General features: G+C 36.9%; 1 protein-coding gene across 3 annotated transcripts in view; it reads right to left on the minus strand.

Annotated features, from left to right (window-relative positions):
• Positions 1–7,118: 7,118 nt before the first annotated feature.
• The window catches only part of CEP170 (centrosomal protein 170), an 83,456-nt gene continuing 66,712 nt past the window's right edge, over positions 7,119–23,862 (minus strand). For 2 of the 3 annotated variants that reach the window (XM_009479701.2, XM_009479702.2), the window contains 6 exons: positions 18,839–18,986; positions 17,233–17,385; positions 16,839–16,927; positions 10,564–10,657; positions 9,079–9,130; positions 7,119–7,405 (listed from right to left, as the gene is read on the minus strand). In XM_009479701.2, the coding sequence (XP_009477976.1) occupies positions 7,119–7,405; positions 9,079–9,130; positions 10,564–10,657; positions 16,839–16,927; positions 17,233–17,385; positions 18,839–18,986 (823 nt within the window). Of the gene's footprint in view, positions 7,406–9,078; positions 9,131–10,563; positions 10,658–16,838; positions 16,928–17,232; positions 17,386–18,808; positions 18,987–23,862 lie in introns of all 3 variants that reach the window. The other variant, XM_009479703.2, reaches the window with a different exon arrangement.

Raw genomic sequence — 23,862 nt, forward strand, 5'->3', positions numbered from 1 at the left:
ACTGCCGTGCAAGCCTACAAGCAATACTGGTGTTTGTAACATTATCGGGGCCAATCTTCAGCGCTGCCGTCCGGGAGGCTCCACAAAGTGGCAAGACTGGTTCATTGATCTGCAGGGATTCTCCGAAGCTCATTTAGCTACAATCTTTTCATCGCATCTCCCTGGAGAAAACCCTTAATTAGAAATTTCCTGCAGCTATGCTTTTTAATCTTATCTATTGCTTTATAGATTTTTTTTTCTACTATCCTATGCTTTCCATTTTTTGTCTCCCTGCATTTTAAGCAGTAAGACAAGTTCCAGCATGTTTCCTCATCTGGAGGAATTTAAATATCAATTAAAATAAACCATTGATGTCAGCCAGGATGAATTTCTTCCTACTAATTTTTAAAATCGTTGCTTTTGCAATGTCACATTAAAGCTTATAATCAACTCATTTAACAATGCTTTTAAAAAATGCCTGTGCTGGGGGGAGCAGCTTTTCTGAATTTTACAAAACTGAATATAAGCAAATCCCAAAATGTAGTGTTCTGGTTTTGGGCTCAGTTAAGCAAGTACGTAACTTCAGTTACATGAACCTTTCCATTGACTTCAGGGAGACCGGCTCTGCGTAACTTGTAATAGAGTGCTGTAGCATTAGGGGACAAATGCATGATTTTATTGAAGACTTTTCTCCCAGTTGCATAAAATCCACATATTTGCCCAATAAAATCACTTCATCTTTAATAAGGAAATGACGGCTTTCTGTGTTAATGTCACTTTGAACTTTGGAAAATGCTTAAATTGGCCAAAGTTAGAAATTTAGATACTCAGACAGCTTGGAAGCCTGAAAACATATTCTCAAAAACTCCAAGCGGCAAATGCTGCTTACACCAAAGAGCAAACCCTGCTCACGTAGATGGAAACATAGCACCTCTCCTAAGTTCAGTATGCCTGGTGCTAATGGCGGCGCTGAGATAAGGCACTAGGCTGTGTTTTCAAATTTGTATTTGAACTTCTGCTGCCCTCGGAATAATTTCAGTGAAGCTACAGATGCGATTTTTCAGTAAACCCCAGCATTTTTAAATGTGCAAAGGTGTTGGAGAGGTGCTGTCTTTGAGGAGGCTGTACATTTAGAAGATCAACTCAAGAAATCACTAAAGCAACATTTTTACCTCAGACTTGCAATGGGAAGAAAGCAACTTGTAAGGTGTTAAGAACATTGCATAAGTTGCATTAAAAAAAGTTGATTTTTGTAAATGACTTTTATCAGCCGTCCATCGTACTGACGGCAGCAATAACGTGAGGAGCTTGGTTTGCATCTAACCTTGCACATTCGGAAACAAAGAAAAAATGAACAGGGTTGTGCGGCACATTTTTGAGAGCACTTGAGTTCCCAAGTGTGCAGATAATAAGATCACAATATTATACACCTGCATCTTTAGTCAGCCAAATAAATTTCACCTGTGAGGTGCAAAAATGATTTTAGGAAAACAGCGTAACATACACTGCACTGGAGGATATGAGTTTGTTTGGGCGGGGGGGTTATTCCTCTGTATGGAGATTTCTATTGTTTCAGTCAGTTTATTTGAGAAACTCCGGCTACTCTGCAGAGAGAAAAGTGACGCAATTACTAACACACATAGTAATGCCTAAGTATTTCCAGCTGCCACCCTCTGCCAGGGAGCAGGGAGGCTGCAGTCTCTCTTGCACCTGAGGCACATCTTGGACTAGGAAGCGTGTATCCCTGCATGGCTTCTGACCAGCTCTGCAAGCACCGTGCTCCCGGCCAAATTCTGAGGTGCCATCTGCACCTCCCAGCTCTGCTTTGCACTTGAGGTGCCTCAAAGTAACTGCACCGCTCAGTACCAGGTACTACGCTGGCCTGGGGCTCGGGATTTCCTCCCCAGCCCCACTGACTTCTCTCCTGTCACTTGATTTCTTCCTAGAGTTCTTAGAAAAGTTTGCTTAGCCTTTTGCACTTTATTTAGAGTCTCCTAATCCAATAATGTCTGCTGAGAACATGGTATTTTGCCTGCTTATTTATTAATCATTCGTCATACTGGGAAATACCATTTATGTAATTTTCGCCAATAACTTTATTAAGGCATTTCACTTCTAAATGCTTTTAAAATCTCCTGAAGTATCTGCAGTCATCTCTCTCATCTCTCAAGAAAATGAGTCAGTGATAACCTGAGCCACAACTCACATCCACGTCTGTATTTTTCTTCACTGATAAATAACGTTACCTCAGAGGTGATGCTGTGAATGAAATGTGAAGTCACCCGTTAACTTTTTAGAAGTTTATATAGAATCCTTGTTCTTTGTGCCCAGCTTCATACAGGTCCATGTGTGCATGAATAGCCATACAGAACTTAGAAACCTCATGTTGCACATCTTTTAAAAATCCTTATTATTAATTCAGCTTTTTCTGTTAAGAAAGACTACAGTTTGCTTGAAAGATAAGTCATGGTGCTGCTAAACTGTTATTTTTTTAATATAATATAAAGATCTCTAGAGTCCTGATAGGGCTTTTAGCTACTCCATAGGAGCAGAAAGCTTTATAAATTTTAAATGTGTATTAATTTTTAAAACAGGTCTAAAAATGCTAGCCCTAAGGAATTGATGGATTATAGCAATATTACTTAGCAAGGACACACGCTAATTGCTAAGTCAAAGTGCAGGATTGAAATGAACAAATCTCTATCCCCTCACTCCACCCCTAAGGTCCTACTGCTTGAATAATTTTTGCAAATATAACTTTTGAAAATGTTGCCCTGTGTTCCCATGAAGATATTCAATAACTACGAACTCGTATTTTAATACAGCTCCCCCCCCAAGAGGGCATTTTGTAATACCCTGGCATTTTAAGAGCTCTCCTCAGATGTGAGGTAAGAGTGTTAACATCTCACAAAATAGTAACTGCTCGTGAAGCTGTTAGCGAGACAAAGTGAGCACTGGGTTTAGTTTTTCACTATTGACGCCGGTCTTGTCGGAACAGGTAAAGATCAAGATCTTTGACAGCAGGATTCCAGTTATCTTATCCTGCTTTAAAGTATTTCCAGGACTGCATAATCCCACTTATTTGCTAACTACATTTTTTCCCCCAGAAATATATGAATACTGAGAAAAGAATCTGGAAAGGAAATGCCTTGCTCCCCAACCACTTCTCTGTTGGCTGTCACTTGCAGGAACAGCACTGGGTAAGGCTTACCAAGTTGAAAACAAAAATCGTTTTTATGAGATTACTGAGCTAGGGCAGCTGGAAATGGTGGTTTTTAGCATTAGGCAACTCTCCTTGGGCAATACTGCCAAGACCGGTATTGTCAGATGTATTTAGTATCTGGCAAGCATGGCTGAACTACTGGGACTGTAACCCTGTCAGCATTTACAGATGTGCTCTACTGGAAGTCAGAGATGACATTCTTGCACTTTTAAAAATCTGATTATTCATCAAGATGAAGCCAAGTGACTTGTATGGTGAGTGGCTAAATTTCATCCTTGTAATTCTCTTCAGATATGAAAGACTTGGTGGTGTAAAATCTCCTTGTCATGTAGTGAGTGGCCTCTTTTTACTGTACACGCTATTTCGCAGAATGCTTCACACATTCCTGCATGCCCTTGCTTTTCATGGCTGCCTGTCAAAGCAGTAATTGTAGATCTTTTCTATGCTGAAAATCCTTCCAGTTAAAATTACAAAGGCCTTCCAACAGGCATTGACTGAAATTCAGTTTTCAGTATGAAGCAGCATTTTCTTCCGAGACTGAAGTACCAGTTGCTTTTGGTAGAATGTACGTGCTGTAGTGAAACACCGTCTTGCTGTTACCAGGTCAGGCCCACAGATTATACTCAGCTTTATTTCTGTATGCTACAACTAGATGTGTCATACGAAGTATCCATTGGGTGTATAATTAGAACAGCGCGTGTAGCAAAGGGAGGAACCAACAGTGCGGATCAGAAAAGGGTTGAACTCCGCTTTCTCTGTGACACTGCATGTCAGCCTCACTTGCTGATGTCAAAAGGAAGCAGGGGACTGATGCACTCCGGCTGGATTTCCTAAGCACTTCCAAAAAAACATCCCTGCATAAACTTGGCTCAAGTATAGTGGATAGACGAACATATTCTGTGGGAAGAAACAACAAAATGCTACACTATCAGTTATGTAAACAGGGCTCTGCGCATGAGAATATTAACGCAGAAGTACATTCCCCTTACTTCTGCGAAGATAGGGGGATGCCGGCAACAAGCGAGGAAACAAGTGAGCAGCCAGTGAAGTTGGGGAATATGAAAAAGTCCTGAGCACCTGGAAAGCCCTTCAAACTTTTCCATGTCTTTGACCATACCAAACTGGCATCTCTGAACACCGGTAAAAATCTCCCGCCCTTCTAGAGCTGAGTGCTATTGAGTGTTCCTGTGTGCCACTACTGCAGTCTTAATGCCGTCAGACTGGGGATACAAAGGAGAAATAGGTGCGCAGAAGCAAGATCAGAGCTGCCTGCTGTCAAGTCGCAGCAAAGCTCGGCAATGCCGAAATGCGTAAGCTGGGAAGGAATTCTTGGAGCTTTATACTAAACTCACAGACTTGTTCTTGCATGAAGCTAACTACAGAAGAGGAAATTTAGTGTCTTGCAGGGAAGTACGTATGGGGTTGAAGCTGGGACAGAAGAAAAAAAGGCACCGGTCCGGAGCCAAATCAGGATGTTCAATAAAGTTTTCCAGTATATGAAGCAGAAGGAAAAGCGCCTCCTGCTGCATGCGGCAGGTGCATTAAGACTCATTTACTTTCATTCTACAAAGGGAAACACAGTCACTATTTGGTGACTGGCATACTGGATTGTTTTGGCCTCTAGCTTTGCACACAAAAATCAATTCAAGTGTGGAAATGAACCTGAGTATGGGAAAGTGAGCCAATACTGTCAGCACAGAATAAATGATGCAGCAGCGGCAATAATATAACACTTTCTGAAGAAAAGACGTTTATGAAAAAATGTCATTTCCTATTTCAGTACAGGAAGTTAGACTGCAGGAAGACTGTGTGAACTTCCCAGCTCTCGATTACATATTCACACATTTGTAAAGTTCCAGAAACACTTTATTTAAAAATGGAGTTGTAAATGCATATAACAAAATAACATACATAATAAATGTAACAAAAATAAATAAGGAGAACATGTTCATACAAAATAAGAACATAGTAATGCAAAATGCTTATTACAGAACATAAAGGTATAAACGCCTGAAAGAACACAAACAGAATCTCACATGAAGAGCCTACACCTTTAATCCTTCCTAGCCATTTCCTACTTTCCACTCGAGTCTGCGAAAAATTATTTTCTCAAGCATTAAACAAAAGAAGGAATTATGGTGATGGTTTGGTACACTCGGTTTTCAATGCCTAGCTCTAGTTTCGATTTATTTTTGCCCTTCTGCACCTTCTAAAACTTTTCTTGTAGCCTCTGTAAACTAGTGTAGTTCAGGCTTCCACAGTTAGCTGGAGCAGAGCATATTGAGTCATACATGAAGGCTGCTTGCTTTTAATTTTTTTAAAGAAAATATGAAATCCATTATACAACAGATTAGTGGTTTTGTTTTTACATCTCTACAAAAAAAGTTTTTGCATTTTTATTAACTGGTCCAACTTTTACTGACTTCTGAAAGCCTGTACAATTTAAAAGTGTACAGAAAGTAGGTTTTTTTAAACAAATGTCATATAGGATTATTGCTGAAATATTAAAGACCGTTTCATAAAAGCTGCAAAACTGTATCTTTAACCTTAATATATAGAGACTGATGCAAACATAGGAAAATTCCAGTCTATTAGTTACATTTAACAGAAATAACATTCCTCCAAATTACAGTGTTCTGGAAATACAAAGTAATTTATTTTTATTATTATTTCCAAATGTTAAGTTACTGGGACAACTTATACGGAAAATAGGCTTATATAGGAAACTTTAAATAGACTTGCTTTTCAGTGGTAGAAGCAAAATGTCTATGTTAGCAGTTGTCTTCCAGAATCCTTTTAAATATGTAAGACAGAGACAGCTTTACTAGCAAAACTACAGGAAAATGTACAGAAGCAAATTAAATCATTTGCTTGGGAGTGCACCTATTGATCAAGCAAATTATGACAACTCTATTTCCAAGTCCCCTAAAGAAAATTTTACATCTCACGACCATTCCAAGGAACAGTAATTTCTTCTGTAAGCTTATCTTGCATTTGACTTGGTGAGAGCCCATTTGCCTCAACATGCTTTAAAATGTCCCACATTGCTGTATGTTTAAATTTGTTTCCTAGTTTCAACAAACATTTGGACAGAAATGAGATATGAAATACTTCTACTTTCATTAACATCAAAAAGACATTTGAAGATCAAAAAGTGCCAAATAGTCCTTTCAGAAAGTGGATTAAAACACTGCAATGATAATACAAGTACAGTATTATCAGTTTTCTATGTACACCAAAACACTGCTTGCTGTTTAATGATATCGATATGTTCACCTATCACTCCCAGCAAATCTTAGTGCAAACATAACATGTGAACTTTGTAAACCCCAAGACAATTTACACAGCAATAAGGTTGTATGAATCACAGAACTGTTTGAGATTTTCAGTACGCAAGAATGAACACTCTCTGAAATCCGTCTTATCTTTTGCAGTAATGTCTCATTGTAGTCAAAGATAATGTTTCCTATATAAAACATTTAATTCAGAATCAAATGTAACCGTTCAACAGTTCTGTACAAACTTTAGTGGAGGAAGTCCATTCATTAGAGCAGCTTGGCAAAGAGATTTGGGGTTTCAGTAACATTAGATGTTAGACTGCTTGCATGGCTTTTAAAAAGAAATAAATCCATTAAGGGAAAACTGCTGATATAACAATTCTTTTGCAAAGCACACAACCACAAAGGGCAAACCCGCCACAATCTGCTTTCCTACACTGGTATCTATGCATATCTTTATGATTTGAAAAGGATCTGTGTGACAATCAAAGCATCACAGTTAAAGAAAACTGGTTTAATAAAACAACTGCTGCTTGACCAGGCCTTTTTTTTTTTTTAAATTATAAAACCAGTATTATAATTTTTCCTTTATTCCTAAACATTCCACATGAAAGGTTTTTGTATCAACTCTTGAGATGTCACTCAGGCAGGGTGGCATCTTCCTCTTCCCCATCTGGGTTAAACCTATTAAAATGTATGCTGATATCCGACTCGGATTCAGCATACTCAAATTCAGCTGCCACAGGGACGGCGGCGGGTCGAAGAGCCCGAGCTTCAGGCTGGCAGTTTGGTTGCACTTGAGGGCGGGTACTTTGCAAAACGGGACTGGACTTCGGCTTCAGCTGAGCTGGTATGATGGGGCTGGCGAATCCCAAGTTGCTCAGAGCATCCAGCGTACCATCAGGGTCGATCATAGCATTAATTGCTAAGCAATCAAGAAAAGATGAAAGGGATAGGGAAGAAACCATAAAAAATACCATTTTCTGTTACCATAAAAAATATGAAAATCCTGTTCTAACACTTGTTTTTATGATGACAGACATGAGCTTTTACACGTGTTGCCCACTACAAAGGAGTGGTGTAATCAACATATATGTAGCCGATACATATATTTAAAAGCATTTACATACATTAAAACTTTAGATGAAATGAAACTGCACAAACTAAACACTGCCTGATGTGCGGACAGGAAAGAGAGATGACAAACCATCTATGATTAGCTTACAGGGACTGAAAGATGGGACTTTTAGTCATGTTCAAGGGGCTTTTTCTCTAATATTATTACCGTTATATTATGCTTCATTCAGCCACACCCCCACAAATATCCGTAGCTGCTAATTCCATGATTGAATGAAATTTGTATAAAAGAGCAATAATTTATCGTTTTTAATGCATAATGATGGACTTATTGTCCCTCGCCCTCCACATAGTGAGGGCAAACTGAAGTATCTAGTACAATTTCATTTTACTGTACTATTAACACAGTCACATTTAACAGAACCTCTCTCTTTTTTATTTCCAAAACTGTACTAACATCTATTCAAAGACCATTGCGTACACAAGGAAATGATTTGGCCTCTTTCTCTGGGCCTTATTTCTTTCTTGTGTTCTCTAAACACAATATAATTTGTAATAAATTAACATTTTTTAATTCTAGCTGAACATGAAACATATAATATTTCTCTATAAAGGTGGCTAATGATTCCTCCTGAAACAATCTTTTTTAAAACATGTTTTATTGTAGGATTAAATTTGAATACTAAAAATAACAAATGTAGGAAATTTAAAACAAATACAATAATGATTAGATATAAGCATGAACCGCTAATCCATTTGACCACTCCAAATTAAACAATAAACTAAATATAAACAATACACAAATAAGACTGCAACTTCTTTTTAAAATATGTTCAGTTCTTAAGTTGATTTTGATGAATGGAATATATGTCCAAATAGCAGACTTTTTAAGCACAACATACTTCTTTCCATTTTATATATAGATAAGTCTTTGCACACAAAAAGCAAAGTAACTTTTCTATTTTGTAGTCTGTGGGCTCCACAATTACAAAGAGTGGATTCAGTAGTGTGAAGGAAAGATGTCAAGAGCTAATCCTAAGTTTTCATTTTATTGTATCAGGTAAAGTTTTTTTTTTTTTTTTGAGATTTCCTATAGATTATGGTCTCAGTGCATTCTTTACACTGAATTGTGCCACACAGGAGGGTATTACTAATGTGCAAAGACTATTTTATAAAGCCTAATCTCAGAATCCCATGCTTCAATATTTACCCACAAAAATATTTGTATTAAGAATGTTTCACCAATAATTCCTCTGGGATTCTCTGGACTATTTCATTTTTAGTTGAACCTTTTCTCACCTGTATAAAAAGATATCATCACTCTCCTGTTTTAAAATAATTGTGATGTTTCTTTACCAAATGTGCCGGCAATTATATGATATTAATGTACATAACTGATACTGTGAATATATTTTAATAAAATGTGGTAACTTCGTTTCATGACATACATACATATATATATGTATTAAAAAAATTTAAAGCAACCAGCAACGAAAGAGAAAAGTGAAAAAAGATTTGTACCTTGCAGCTGTTTCTCAACTCGTTTCAGTTCCTGTAAGATTGATGATATTTCCTAGGAAAGAAACAAACATTTTTCATTAAGGAAAAAGAGACTCGAACTACCTATCGGTAGTACACAGTCCCCCTCCCCAACCTTTGCAATATGCTATTTGGGTTGTCCCTCCTGGTATCAAGAACACCCTTGCTGGTGGTGGCCCAGCCACGTCTGCCATGGGTCCTGGGCGGCAGTGCTTGAGGCTGGACAGCCACAGCCCACTCGGAAATCAAGAGCTCCTCTGCACTGGCTGATTGCTAGGGTCAACAAAACCTCACTCTGCCCCTTGCTCATCTGCCTCTGCTACTTCTGCTCAAGCACAGACTTATAGACACCATAGTTCTGTAGAAATGGGGCAAAGGAACAGCAAACCTTTAAAGGAAAGTTACGGTATGAATCCAGTATTAATAGAATAGGGTGATCTATAACCTTGTTCAGATGGGAGCCAGAATAGTAAGATGACTGCGCCAGGATTTTGTCTGCAACCATTGGGCCCTGTGCCCATGAGACCCTGTGCAGCACACCAACGTTGGGTCCTCGGCGCTCGTTTGCCTTACAGATTGTTTCTCCTCTGTGCTGCACTACTTGCCGACACAGACGTAGCCACAGCAACGTACTCAGGAACACAACAATCATCAAATGTACCACATCTTAAATTATAAATATGTAAATCCTACAATTGAAGGATCCTACACGGAAGAGTACTGTTAATCCAGCTGCTGAGGAGAGCTATCAGTGGTCTTCAAAAGCTGAGAATTTTCAAAGGCACTGACTTCAGAAGCCCATTTAACCCATTTCAGAAACCCATTCTGTACTAAGTAATATGATTTTTGTGGGTGGCAATGATTACCTTGGATGTTACAAAGTCATTATCTTTAAGCAGATTCTACATTTGAGCTGGACATAAATGTCCCAAGGACAAAACAAACATCAGTTACAATTGTCCTCTGTTAACTTTTAATAACATTCTGTAGTAAAAATAAGCACTGCATTTGAACAATATATTGCTCTGAAAACTGAGCAAAAACTTGAAAATCAGTCCATAGACAAAAAACACCCCCACACACTTTCAAACAATGCAAGATGCTTTGATGCATTGAAAAAAAAAATTGTAAAATGCTGAACTTAAGAATAAATATACAACTAAATCTTTTTCTTTTTTACTGAATGAATGCCTTAAAACCCCATTCATGGCATTTAGAACATAAAACACTGAACTCTGATCTTATTCTGGAAATGGATAAGAGAAACTCCTTACATTATCATATTTCTAAAATTAGAAACTTCCATTAGTAACTTGCTTAGTTAAACTTTAAAAAGAACCCCAAAACTGTCAGTGTATCTAATAATTGTAACACTGAGTAGTACTCAGTAGTACTACATTCCTCTACTGATTATTTAGAAATTAGATAAGAGGTTCATTCAATCCCAGAAAAGATAACTATTCATACCATGCTTGATGTTTTCACAATAGGAACTTCACTTTCAGCTCGCAACTTGTTTTCAATTTCTTCCCAATTTCTGTCTTTGTCCTTAAATAATATTCTAGAAGAAAGAAATTCAAGAACAGTATCTTTAAAATAGACAAAAATAAACAAACTAAAACTGAAAGATTAGACACACGATTCAAGAAAGCAGCACAGGGAGCACTGAATAAAACTAAAAACTGAAATACTGAAAACTGACAGAATCCAACCATACTGTTTAAATTTTCAGGGAAGAATACAGGGTTTCAGCAATACCATTATTACTGACATTAAAATGGCAGTTCTGTAGCTAAATACTTGCTTATGGTGTTGAAAAGACACAGCTGATTCTTTCCTACAGCACTGAGACTTTTTTTTGAAAATCCAACTATTTTACAGTAGTCAGAGAATTCCCTATTTACACTGCATTTTCCAACAATTGCAAAACAGAAGAGAAAGATTAACAATGGTAAATAAATGCAACTCTCTTACATTTGTATTTTAACTTAATGAAAATAAAACACTTCAGAAAATGCATTTCACAGAAGTTTTCATTGAAAAGTCTCAACACACAAATTGTATATACGCGACTTAGTAAAGTATCACTTGTATTACATGTTTAAAGAAGTCACTTCTATTATTTGTAAAACCCCAGAGCATACTGTGAGATTCCCCATTTTTTATGTTTTGTTTTCCTGCTGTGATAAATAATTTTTGTTTTCATTGTCATATTATAAACATCATTCAAGTAGTCTACATTTGCACAATTTAAAAAAAAAGGAATGTGCAGATATTTAAGGTCTGGGTATTCTTTTTTTTTTTTTAAGTGACACCACGATGACATAAAGGAGTCCAAATCCACTTCTTCCCTAATTGGTACTTCAGAGCTAAAAGTACAAAAATAGCTGCAGTAAAACTACTAAGCAAGCAAACAAACCAACCAATTAAAAATAATGACCAAAAAGTAGTACATTTTAAAGAAGTTATTAGTGTAGGTAGGTCTCTATGGAAACAATTTTTAAGGTGGAAATTCATGATACCTTGCATCTCATAAAGACTAAGAATTTGAAAGAAAGCTGGGAGACTTAGTACTGCATTTATGTTAATCTTTCTTCAGTTATTTATACCCTATGAAAAAATCCCTCTCTATTATTATCCTGTCAAGAAAGTCTAGTTTTTCAAAACGTGTACCCTGCATTATCTTATCAGTACACAGATGTCCGTAGACAGCCCATCCAGAAGCTGCTTTAACTCTTCTTCTGTCTTTGAGGTCTTCACTCGCTGCTGCTTCAGATCTTTTTTTTTTTCAGATGTTTCACTGAGAGGAATTGCTACTCTCATAACACAACGTCATGGGATCAAGGCAAATGACCCCTTCTGCAAGTGACTTTAGTCTATTAATGTACAATGCATGCAAAGAGTAAACATTAATACGTACTTCTTCTTGGGGAAGGAAAAAATAAATTAAAGGTAATCAAAACTACAGTGACGAAAACATGAAACAGTTCATGGCCTCAAGTAGTGCCATCATGGTGTTCAAAAAACGGGTAGATGTGGCACTTGGGGACATGGTTTAGCCTAGTCTACCCTTGATTGGCTTAGAGTAGACTTGGTAGTGTAGGTTAATGGTTGGACTGGATGATCTTAAAGGTCTTTTCCAACCTAAACGATTCTATGATTCTATGATTCTATCATCTTGTAACAAAGCTGATCATCAGAGATCTGACAAGATTGCTTTTATGTTCTGGCAGGGAGTGAAAAAGCTTGCAAAGCCATACAACTACAAATCTGGATACCGGAAAGTCCAATTGCAATGGAAAATTTAGGACTTTCCTGACACTGATGAGTTTAAATAAATAAAAACCGGAGCCAGTTAAACCCTTTATAGGATCTCACACTAAAAAACAGGCAACTCCTGGAAATATTTGATTCAGTATGCAGAGAATCTTACACAGCTATACTTTCCATCCTTTAACAGCATTTATATCACTCTGGAAATCAGCAGGAACACAGAAAATAAAGACTTATTTAGCAGTAAACAGTACTAGTAAGAAAACTATAGAAGTTATTGTGACACTGGTTCTTCATTTACCTTCTTGCTCATGTTCTATTAAAATACTTCTATCTTTATGTATGTGATTAATGCCTTTGCTTGTGTATGTGGTGTTTTCAGTCTTACTCCCATTTAGAGATAATGTTCTTTCTTCTCTTTTACAGTTTGAAAGCTTTCCATTTGATAGGTCATTTTATTTAAAAAAAGGAGGAAACAAATGAAAACAGTAATTTAAAAAATGTTATTATTTCCACTATAAAGTGGACAGGCCAATTTGTTTTTGCTATAATTTTAGGAAGCCTATTTCCTTTTTATAACATTTTTTTCAGTTCTTCATTTAGTACATTTTAACCTCCCGGGAGTCTTCGTCTCTGTCTCCTTTGCTGTTCCTCCTTCTAACCATACTCGTAATATTAAAAGAACATATTTATAAATGCCTGCTGCCTCCTGCTCTTGCCTTTCCCAGTCCTCCTTTCTGGGGCAAATGTACCTGAACTTTCTCATTTGGTTGTGCTCAGTGCCTATTTTTCTTTCATTGCACTTTGCAGGATGCACAGCAAACTGCAGAGACTGACAAGTAGTACCTGCACTGACCTGAATGCTTCAGCTAGATTTTGCCTGACTGAAGAGGTACTTTCCTGCTACAAAGCAAGCCAATAACACTGCATTCACATTGCAGAGCACTGATAAAACCATGTAGGTCTTCTCACTGCAAAACCTACTTACCTCTTCCCTCCATAATCTCTGAAAATTCCTGCAAACTCATTGTAACATATAAATTGTAACATATAAAAGACAGAAAAGCAAACAACAAATTGTGTATATGCTTCTTGAGAAGCCACCACAATAATTTGTTAGCAAAGAATGGGTTGTAGGATACATGGCAAGAATGCTGCAGAATTTTTAAATATAATGTAGTTTTGTGTACACCAGCCGATAAGAACCTCACTGATTATGCAAAGTAATGAATAAAAATAAATTATAAAAAAAGGTAACTTAGCAATACCCAAGCTATGACCTTATCCTGAAGAAAATTACAAGAGGATTTGGTGAAAGGCAAACCAGGCACCTGAATCTGGTTCAATCTGAACACCACACGAGGACTTGGGGAAAAAAAAAAACCAGTTTGGCCAGCACTGGGAGAAGCTAGCCAAGGAATACAGTGTCAAAAGCTTCCCTCAATCCTATTTCTTAATATGAGGTAGGGACGATGACAGAACTCAGTGGAACTCGGAACATTATCTATAAATTAGAAAATAGAAATGGCAGCTCTAATGAAGTGGGGAAGAAACTAGTCAAGCAAAAACATATATATGTCCTTTTATCCTCATCTTAATTTATTTTCATGATTGATTTCAGCTCATTGTAATTTCTGATAGATCTGCTTGTCAAGAATGACTGAAAATATTTATGTTCTTAATACTTTAGCCAAAGTGAAACTGGTCTTTTTGCAAAGCTAGCTATTGCAACTAAAATACAACGAAGAGTGTTCACATTCACAGGAAGCATGTCTGTCTCTATTTGGACCCAAATAGGAAGGATGCAATTTTTTAATATGTGTGATGCAATTTGTAAGGACTATAATTGCCCTATACTGTCTGTGCTCTCGGGAGAGAGGTTTACACTGGTGAACATGAAAATCTGAGAGAGGACTTTTAAAACACAGTCAGGCTTACTGGCTTACTCTTAGTGGTGCCTCTATAAATTTCTCCTCTCCTTTCAGGTTCAAGTACTTTGGAAAAATACACACCTGCTAGCTTGACAAATCCTGATTGATTCTCCTTGTATCTGTTCTGGGCAGAAATTTTAACTGGCTTAACTCCAGTAAAAGGAACAGGAGCACAGCAGTTGGCTGAACAACTCTACATCAAAACAAAGCTAAGGTAAAATCTGTAAAAGTTCCTAGGTGCCTTATAAGCGCTCTAAAAACAATTCTGAAACTATTGTTTTTCTGATTCATTCTGACTTATGGCATTATGAATAGCATCGTACTATCCAAATCCATTCTGAGTAGCAGGAAAAGGAAGTTTTGATCACAGCTCTGGGGAATATGTTAAATAATGGCTTATTAATTAAAGTTTCTCCACTGTATTTTTATAGGAATATGCAATGCCACTCTCTTTAAAGGTATATAAAATGTTTACAGGTATGCTTATATTTATAATATTATACATGATCACATCATTATTACATTCATTACAATGTAGCTGACTTACCTTTTAAGCTCAGAAAATTAATCAGAAAAGTTTAAGACTTGATTTTAGTTACCTGCTTTTCTCAGAATGAATTTGCATACATAAATTTGTTTTAACTCACTGTACTAAACTCAGTTTTTTATGTTAAGTAAACTACAGCTGTGCTAGCAACATATTTACAGATCAGAAACTGCCAACCATCAAGAAAAATCAGCATGACGAAAAAAGTAAAGTATCTACTATCTACTGCTTCTGGGGAACTGAAGATACATATCATCCTAGACGCCTACCACAAATAAGTCAGTCAATAAGCAAGATTCTTGTTCCAATGATGCAGCTTTAAAAGGAAAAAAAAATATACGGTAAGCAGAGTTCCTTATGGATGTCACTGTATTTACCCAGAGAATTATGCACAGAACAAAACTTAATGTAATATTTTGTTACATTTCCAAATTTCAAACACCTTTTAAAATTATTTTCAAAGAATGGTCATGCTTAAGTACCTCTTTGCATGTATTTATTTGCTCTTTTTTTTTTTTTTTTTGAGATCAGCTATTAAAATAAATGATAGCATGTCTTTAGTATGATACATTAAAGAATGTATCTGGGGAAACCAAAGAGGGAGAGGCAGTAAATGGCAGATTTCCAATACTATAACCCTGCAGCCCCAAAATGATGAGTTGGAAAAAGAGAAATGAGATGAGTTATCAGTCCAGGAACATGTTCCAAGATAGTAGAAATAAGGTAGTCACAAATGTTACCTGTAACCACCAGTAAAAACAACACACCAAAAACCTTAAATAAGAATGGGCTGCAGGCTTTTAAAGACTTGATTCTTCACTCAGTGATACTCTTCCTACTAGAAACAGAAGGACTAGAAATGGCAGATAACCTACAGTTTTTACTGAACTACATAGATTATTTTTTTTCTTCTTGATTTCTATGGTCAAGTCTTTTTTTGTACTCCCACAAGAATATAACCTTCAGATATGTTAGTATTTTGCTGCTTTTACTAGTTACATCATCCTATGCTGAAATAAATTTGTGATTTGGTGATTAATCTGTCACCCATCTACGATTTCAATGTCTGACACTTCCTAGACAAACTGATCCAATTACAAAATTTTCTCACATCCAGAAAATTATACATGAAGTTCAGCCAAATGACTTTCTTATTTTTAATGTACTCTATTTTTAAATTATTAACTGCACAAAGACATGAAGAATGACATGTGACTTACACAATCCTGAACTTTGCATTTAGAATTTTCATTTATTCTTATCAACCAAAGTGGTCACCAAATGGTTGTATGCCCACATATTGAAGTTAAATGGAGCTGTTGGTAGAGCAACATGTTATCATTGTTGACATGTCTATACTTCCTGTTAGCTACTATGACATTTTATGCAGGAATCTAACTATCTAAGCAGGAACTTTCAATTAAAAATGACAGATGGTTACATCTGTTATTTTAGATTTCCAACTCAATAGTGACCACACTGTCTCCAGATCAAGTTCTTCTTCAGAAGGATGTACTGAAACTGCTCTGCTCTCTACCATTTTTTTTTCTTCCTAGAATGGGTGGGTGATCTCTACAACAACTTGGCAAACATACAGGACCCAGTTTTACAGTTCAACAACATTTTAACCTTATCTTCTAATGAAGGGATTTTTACAAGACTTGCATAGAGGTCATGGAGATTTTGCACAGCATTTGCATGTGTTGGAACAGCTCCTCTGCTGGAAGTATGATGGGCATTGTTCTGTCCATGTAAACTTCGCTGATATTTATCTTCATATAGTGTGAAATACACACAAGCAATAATGAAAAAATTATTCACCCCAAATCTTTCTGAATGCTAAAAAGGCCATCGGTAACATTGCTTTTGTAAAATACAAGTTGCTACTAAATACATTTCCTCTATCTGTATTATACATATCTCTTCTACTATTAGGAATGTTGATGAAAGCAGAACATTTTCAGTAATAACAACAATTTTTAAAAACCCACCTGATTTTGCCAGCTGTTTTGTCTATGGATTGCCTTATCTTGCGAGAAAATTGGAAGACTGAGGACAACAGCAAAGTGTCCCCCATAACCTGTAATAAGTTTTCAACAAAAAAGGATACTATTAGTTTAATAGGAATTAAATACAAACAATTCCATATATTTTGAAATATTTTTAAACTTTAAAAAACATACTTGTGTTCTAATTAGTATCACATACAAACAATCTTATTTGAACATTTTGCAAATTAAATAATACACAAATACATTTTTCCACTATTAATGCCACCTGCTACAGGTAGGAAAGAAAGGATAGTGTGTAGAATATTAAGTGGGGAGACAACTGTAAAAGCTTAAAACAGACACGTTAGTAGAGAGAATTCTGTTGTGTACTCACTTCATCTCTGCTCCCGGTCCTTCTCCGGGTAATTGTTGGGGGATCGAGGGCATCTGTTAGCTGAGGCTGACCATTCCCCTCTGGTGGTTTGGCATGCACTAGTGGAGGGATTTTTCTAAAATTGAGACTTTCATCAAATACTCGGTCAACCAACTGGGGGGTAAAAGAAAAATGCAGTTTATGAAACCTACTGGATACATGCAAGATCAGAATAATTTTTTTTTTTCTAAAACAGTTTACAAGAAGCCTATCAAATAAAAATCATTCTGTTGTCTTGCATAGTATAAAATGATGCATCTCCTATGTAACAATACCTTGTAAAAATGAAGGTCTTTTTTTCAAATATCAGACACACATGGCAAAATTAAGCTACCCCACAGAAATTTTGCTTACGGGCAGGTAACTTGATAGTTACCTATAAACTGGCATTGAATAATTTATTTCTTCGATTAATGGACTATATCTGTGGAATTAAGTATAGTCCTATCAGATTTAGGTTTTTTTCCACATTAGTCATAGTGTTACAAAAACACCTATACCTACTTAAAGGAGATACTGCCACCTGCAGTAGTATGTACATACTGTACAATATTTTTTTAAGAAGAAAAGAATTATTTAGTATTATAAAAATCAGAGTGATCTAACTGGATCTGAGAAAATGAGCACTTTACTTCCTTAAAGTTTAGTTGTAAGTCCACAAGAATTAAAACCAAAAATCTATGTGACTTCAGTTACAATTTTTCTGAGTACACAACTCACAGATTTCTTATCACTGTTTATATCTTTTTTTCCACAGAAAAAGACAGTATTATACTAAACACAGTAAACTAATGTATTAACCAAACTTTATGCACACAAAAATGAATAAACACATTTTGAAAGGAATACTATGAAGAAAAAAAAATGCAGTAAACATTTACAACATACTAGGGTGAATTGTAATATGGTAGAAAGTGATGATTTAAATTCAGTTAACATGTTTACCAGCATTAGACCTGTGATGGTTACTAGAACAAGTTAGTCAATATATTCATAGAACAGCACACCAGAGATAGTCAAAGAAAATAAGAATTATTAGAAGCACAAAGCAAACTTATTTCAAGGCAGTTTTTGACAATGTTATTAAGAAAGAAAATCTAAAGTTATTGGTAACTGATGGTACCTAAGTATTTCAGTGTTCAGAAGAAGAAACTTTAATTTCACCTGTAAAAAGAGGGACTTTTTTGTTTTTAATAGCTATGCAAAGTATTAAATGTATACATTTTTATATATTTGTGCATACAAACTAGCATCTTTAAATGCACTTAGATACTATCCAACGGTATCTAAGGCTACAGACAAGCAAGAAACAAATAACTATCTTGTCCTATGTTTCGTGGAAAAAAAGAGACAGACAGAAAGTATGCATCCTTTTGACAAGCTGTGTTCATAGAATAATTTCTGCGTTGTTTGTTGAAACACAAAGGAACTTTAAATCAAAAAACAATGTAGAGATCATGCATACGGGTTGAGTGGAAATAACTAAAAAAGGCTATGCAAAAAGCTAAAAGCAAAAGAAATAAAGAAAAGGAAGAACCTTATGCATTTCTCCATGAAGATCTCCTACCTCTTCTCTAGTGTCTATGGCAGAGCCAGGGGTGGTGGCAGCAGTGCTTACTGTGGTACTGGGGGCAGTGCCTGATGAAGTCACTGAATCTATCTCTCCTGCTACATCGTTGATTTCCCGTGCGATGAGAGCCAGATCTTGACTGATCCTAGTAATAAAGAGAGCGTTACATTCTCCCCTACAAATACTTCTGGACCAGTAGAGCCCAGCCTCCAGCCTTTGAACTTCTAAGTTCTAGTTCCTGATAACTGTGCTATGAAAATGTGTATGCCCTTCTAAACTGAAAGTTCATTTGTAGAACCATAAAACAAATTTTTAACTGAAGCTTTTAATAACATGCCTTTCCAGAGGAAGAAGGTAGAAGGCAATCTCAAAAGACAGAGTGTCCTTGTTTTCTTTCTAGGATTCCCAGGCAGAGATATGTGCAACATGCAGTAAGTCCAATGCATGGGATGCACTGGAAATATGCTGAAAATACTGATCTCTCTACCTGCAGTAAATCTGAAATGTCCAGAACACATTTAATTTATACCTCGGTTTACCTACTTGAAAAGAACTTCTTCAGGACCTCTGATTATTTAGCAGCCCTGCAGCTTGCTCACATCAAGCTACTTACATGTCTGAAATTCCAGACCAGTACCCTAAAATCCTCAAATTTCATCAAGACAAGCTTTCTAGTTGGAAAAACAGAGCACGCCTGTAAAAACCTGGATATGATAGCACTACACAAATACATCTGAATTCTCAGCTGAAGATTCCTTTTCCTTTCTTCTGATCCACCACATCTGCTCTGTATTCTGCTCAGCACAGGGAGGAAGCTTGCCTAGCTCTGCTTGTGCTACTCCTCCCCAGGACACCCCAAAAGAAGGAGGGGAAAAAAAACCCCAAAGGCAAAGCTAAAAGCCCCCTACTAACTATGACACCCTGAATATCCAGCTTGGATCAAGCTGTTCAGAAGACCTGGAATTCAGAGCAGCCCACCAAGTATCTCCTTTCACACTTCTGTCTGAGAGGACTGAAGGCATAGAAGTCAACAGTGCCAATTCTGCACCACCAAGGACTCTGTGAACAGCAGCACCTGCAACTTAAATGGAAGGAGTTGCACAGCCATGTGACAGTGATGCACACCGTGCTGGCCAGTGCTCGTTAAAGGTGAGCTTCTTTCTGCTCTTTGTTTTCACTTTGTCTTCAAGTCAAAAGGAATGGACACCGCTGATCTAGAGAGTGAGCAGAACATAAACTAGAAAGGCAAACATAATCCAACACTGAATTTTGTGGCTAACCATCAGCAATCCGCAATGAAGTGCAACCTTGTGCAGCACAGATACACATATAATTGGGATAAGGCTGTAGAAGAATATATGGCAATTACCCATAACCACTCAAGAGAGTAATTCCGAATTCAAACTATCAAAGACTGGAACACTAAAGCAGAAACTAAGTCAACTGCTCATTTTAATAAATTAAAATATGGTGCCTATTACTGCAGTAATTAATTTAACCTAATTACTACATCTTTTCGGTCAATTTTAATTTATATTTTGTTTTCTTATATATATGTACCATTAAAACTCCGAGGTTTGAGCTAATATTCTAAGTAGTAGAGATACTAGAGCACCTACTTCCTTTGTTTCAGACAACCATATCACTTTTTTCCTTAAACAAAGAAGTTGCTAATAATCGTATTTGAATTTCTGGGACAAATTTTGGTATCTAATGAATAGCTGTGAAGAAAATAAAACCCAGGAAATTTCAATTATCAGTAAATCCTCCAGAAGACAAATGTCATTAAACACCATAATCAAAAGTAGCGTCAACCAACTAAGACTTAACTCTCCACAGAAATCAGCAATGCTTCAACATGCCACATCCACTTCAACTGAGTTCTTACTAAGCAATCAAAATTACACAAAATGTCAGATGTTGACATAAAAATGAATTCAAATGAATCCTGAAAATATCATAATAAACAACTCTAACACAGATGGCAAGCAACTTGTTAGACAATTGTCATAGTCAAACGCTAGTCAAGTGAACAAAATCTGGAATTAGTTTCAATGTAATAGTAAGCTATAGTCAGTACTCAATAACATTTCTGTATAGAAACAATACAGACAGAGCAGTAAACAAGAAGTGCTATGAGAAAGATAACTGGAAACCAGCTGAGAGTGGGTCCTGACTTTCATAAATGAAGTTTTCAAGTCATTCTACATTAACTTTTAGAAACAGAAAGTATTGCTTAAATATAAGGAGTATGTTTTGTATAATCAAGGACAAGAGACTTAGGCTTTAGGTACACGCTGTTTACTCTTGCAACTGTAAGTTGCCTTGCAGATTTCTGCTGCTTCCTGCATCAGACCTAGCAATCATACAAGGCAAATCAACTCACAAGGCAAAACTAAAATAAACCTCAAATTCCCTAACCTGCCCAACCCACTCCAGGAAATATTGCTATTAGATTCGCTCAGTGAGCAGACTCCTGCAGCTACACAGTTACATAAGGGACAGACACAATTTCCAACGCAAGGGAAGAGGTGAGATCACGGGGATTGGGACGGGGAGAGGATGACCATCTTTTTCAACAGCCTGGAACTCTAGTTCTTATTTACCTGCAGTGAAAGAATACCTATAGTATTGGAAAAAACACAATGAAATGCTGGAAAGCTGCCTGGCCGAAAAGGGCCTGGGAGTGTTGGTAGATAGCCGGCTGAACATGAGCCAGCAGGGTGCCCAGGTGGCCAAGAAGGCCAACAGCATCCTGGCTTGTATCAGGAATAGTGTGGCCAGCAGGAGCAGGGAGGTGATTGTTCCCCTGTACATGGTGCTGGTGAGGCTGCACCTGGAATACTGTGTCCAGTTTTGGGCCCCTCAATACAAGAAAGACATTGAGGTGCTGGAGCGTGTCCAGAGAAGGGCAACAAAGCTGGTGAAGGGTCTGGAGCACAGGCCTTATGAGGAGTGGCTGAGGGAACTGGGGTTGTTTAGTCTGGAGAAGAGGAGGCTGAGGGGAGACCTTATCGCTCTCTACAACTACCTGAAAGGAGGTTGTAGTGAGGTGGGTGTTGGGCTCTTCTCCCAGGTAGTTAGCGATAGGACAAGAGGAAATGGGCTCAAGCTGCGCCAGGGGAGGTTTAGATTGGATATTAGGAGAAATTTCTTCACGGAAAGGGTAGTCAAGCATTGGAACAGGCTGCCCAGAGAGGTGGTGGAGTCACCATCCCTGGTAGTGTTCAAAAAAACGGGTAGAGGTGGCACTCTGGGACATGGTTTAGTCTAGTCTAGCCTTGATTGTTTTAGTGTGGACTTGGTAGTGTAGGCTAATGGTTGGACTGGATGATCTTAAAGGTCTTTTCCAACCTAAACGATTCTATGATTCTATGAAATATGAATGCTTCTAAGATATCTGTAATAGTTCTGGACTGCTGGATTACCAAAAACATTTTTATGCTTAGTCTGCTATGTCACATTTCCTACACTGAGTCAGTTTATTCTGTAATTATACTTTAAAATCCTTCAATAAAATATATGTGAAGCTCCTGCTATTCTGAGGGTATATATTCCCTCCAGGCCAATGTGGTTTTAGATCAAATATAGTTGTTCCATTAAGTTTTTTTAAATGCCTCTTTCCAATTTTATTAACATCTGTAAATTGTAGAGTCTGTGAAAAGTGCAAACTGGGTGAATCTTGGAAGACCAGTTAAAACACAGTATGATGGTAACATGGATGCAATGAAATGTTTGTCATACAGCCTCTACACTACTTTCAGCTGCACATTTATTTTAAGAAATACTTATCTTCACACCTGCCTTATCTAATCAGTTATTCAACAAATAAAATGAAATCAAGCCATTTTAGTAAGAACATGTGTCTTTTCCTTTTTTAGAAACTCTAAACAGAGTTGAAGGGACTCTGATCATAGAGGCTGGACTGAGGTCTGAGAAGGAAAAAAAAACCAGGGTGGACAATGACAGAGAGGAGACTATAGTTAGTTAGCAAGGCAAAGGGAGCAGAGACAAAAATGATCTTATAAAGGACAGAAGTTAAACTTAAAGCCAGGGGAGCAATACTGTGAATCAGAACAAAGAGATACGAGGCACAGAAAGGATCAACTAGTGACCTAGAGCAGGGGGGCTGAGCAGAAGCTAACCAAGGAAACTGGTGTTAGAAGCAGTGACAATAGATGACAGTCTGGCATTTCTCAACTGCTGAGTGCTAGCTTTCTTAACTTTAAATATGCTCATTTAATGCAGTTTCTGTGAAATTTCTATATACAATCACAAATTTGGCAATACCAATTTGAGCCTCTCACCACTTCCACAGAAATAAAGAAGCTGAAAAAGGCAGGGTAAGTACATAGCCTTCAAAACAAATTTAAAACCAGTATCTAAAAGAAGAAAACAGTAAGAAGCCCCAGGGAAGAAAAAAACCTGCAAACCTAACCATCAAATAAGTTTAGACTGAATCGTCAATTACTTCCAGTGTCAATCTCTCCTGGATGAGCAAAATGTACCAAGAAGTTTCACTGAAGCAGATGTTCAGCAGGACTTTCTATAAGGAGGAAGTAATATGCTATGGCTATCCTCAATTTTTTCCCCATATATACACATTCCTCCCTATATCCATTTCTAACTTTAGATTCTTGGAAAGAGAGAGATGTTTTAGGAAGATGCCTTTGAAAATGTTTATTTCATGATTTATCAAGATGCTGTCAGAGTCCCTTAAGTATTTTCCCTTTGCACAGACCACACTAGAACAACAAATGTTGAAAAATATTACCAAGAAGAGGAAACAAAAAATGATTAATCACACTAAGCGAAACACAATGCTTCATATCTGTGAGACCCACAGTGTTAAGATTAATTTTAAAAGGAAAACAATTTTCTTCTTTAGGCTTCCAAATTAAGTTCTGTGAAAAGGTTCAGAACCTGAACACTGGCATCTAAGTTTTAAATAACATTTATATACTTACATAGTTTTATTTATTTAGTGCAAGCTATTTGAAATTTTAACTGCCTGGGTATTG

Source organism: Pelecanus crispus, chromosome 3, assembly GCF_030463565.1.
Source record: "Pelecanus crispus isolate bPelCri1 chromosome 3, bPelCri1.pri, whole genome shotgun sequence".
NCBI lineage: Eukaryota > Metazoa > Chordata > Aves > Pelecaniformes > Pelecanidae > Pelecanus > Pelecanus crispus.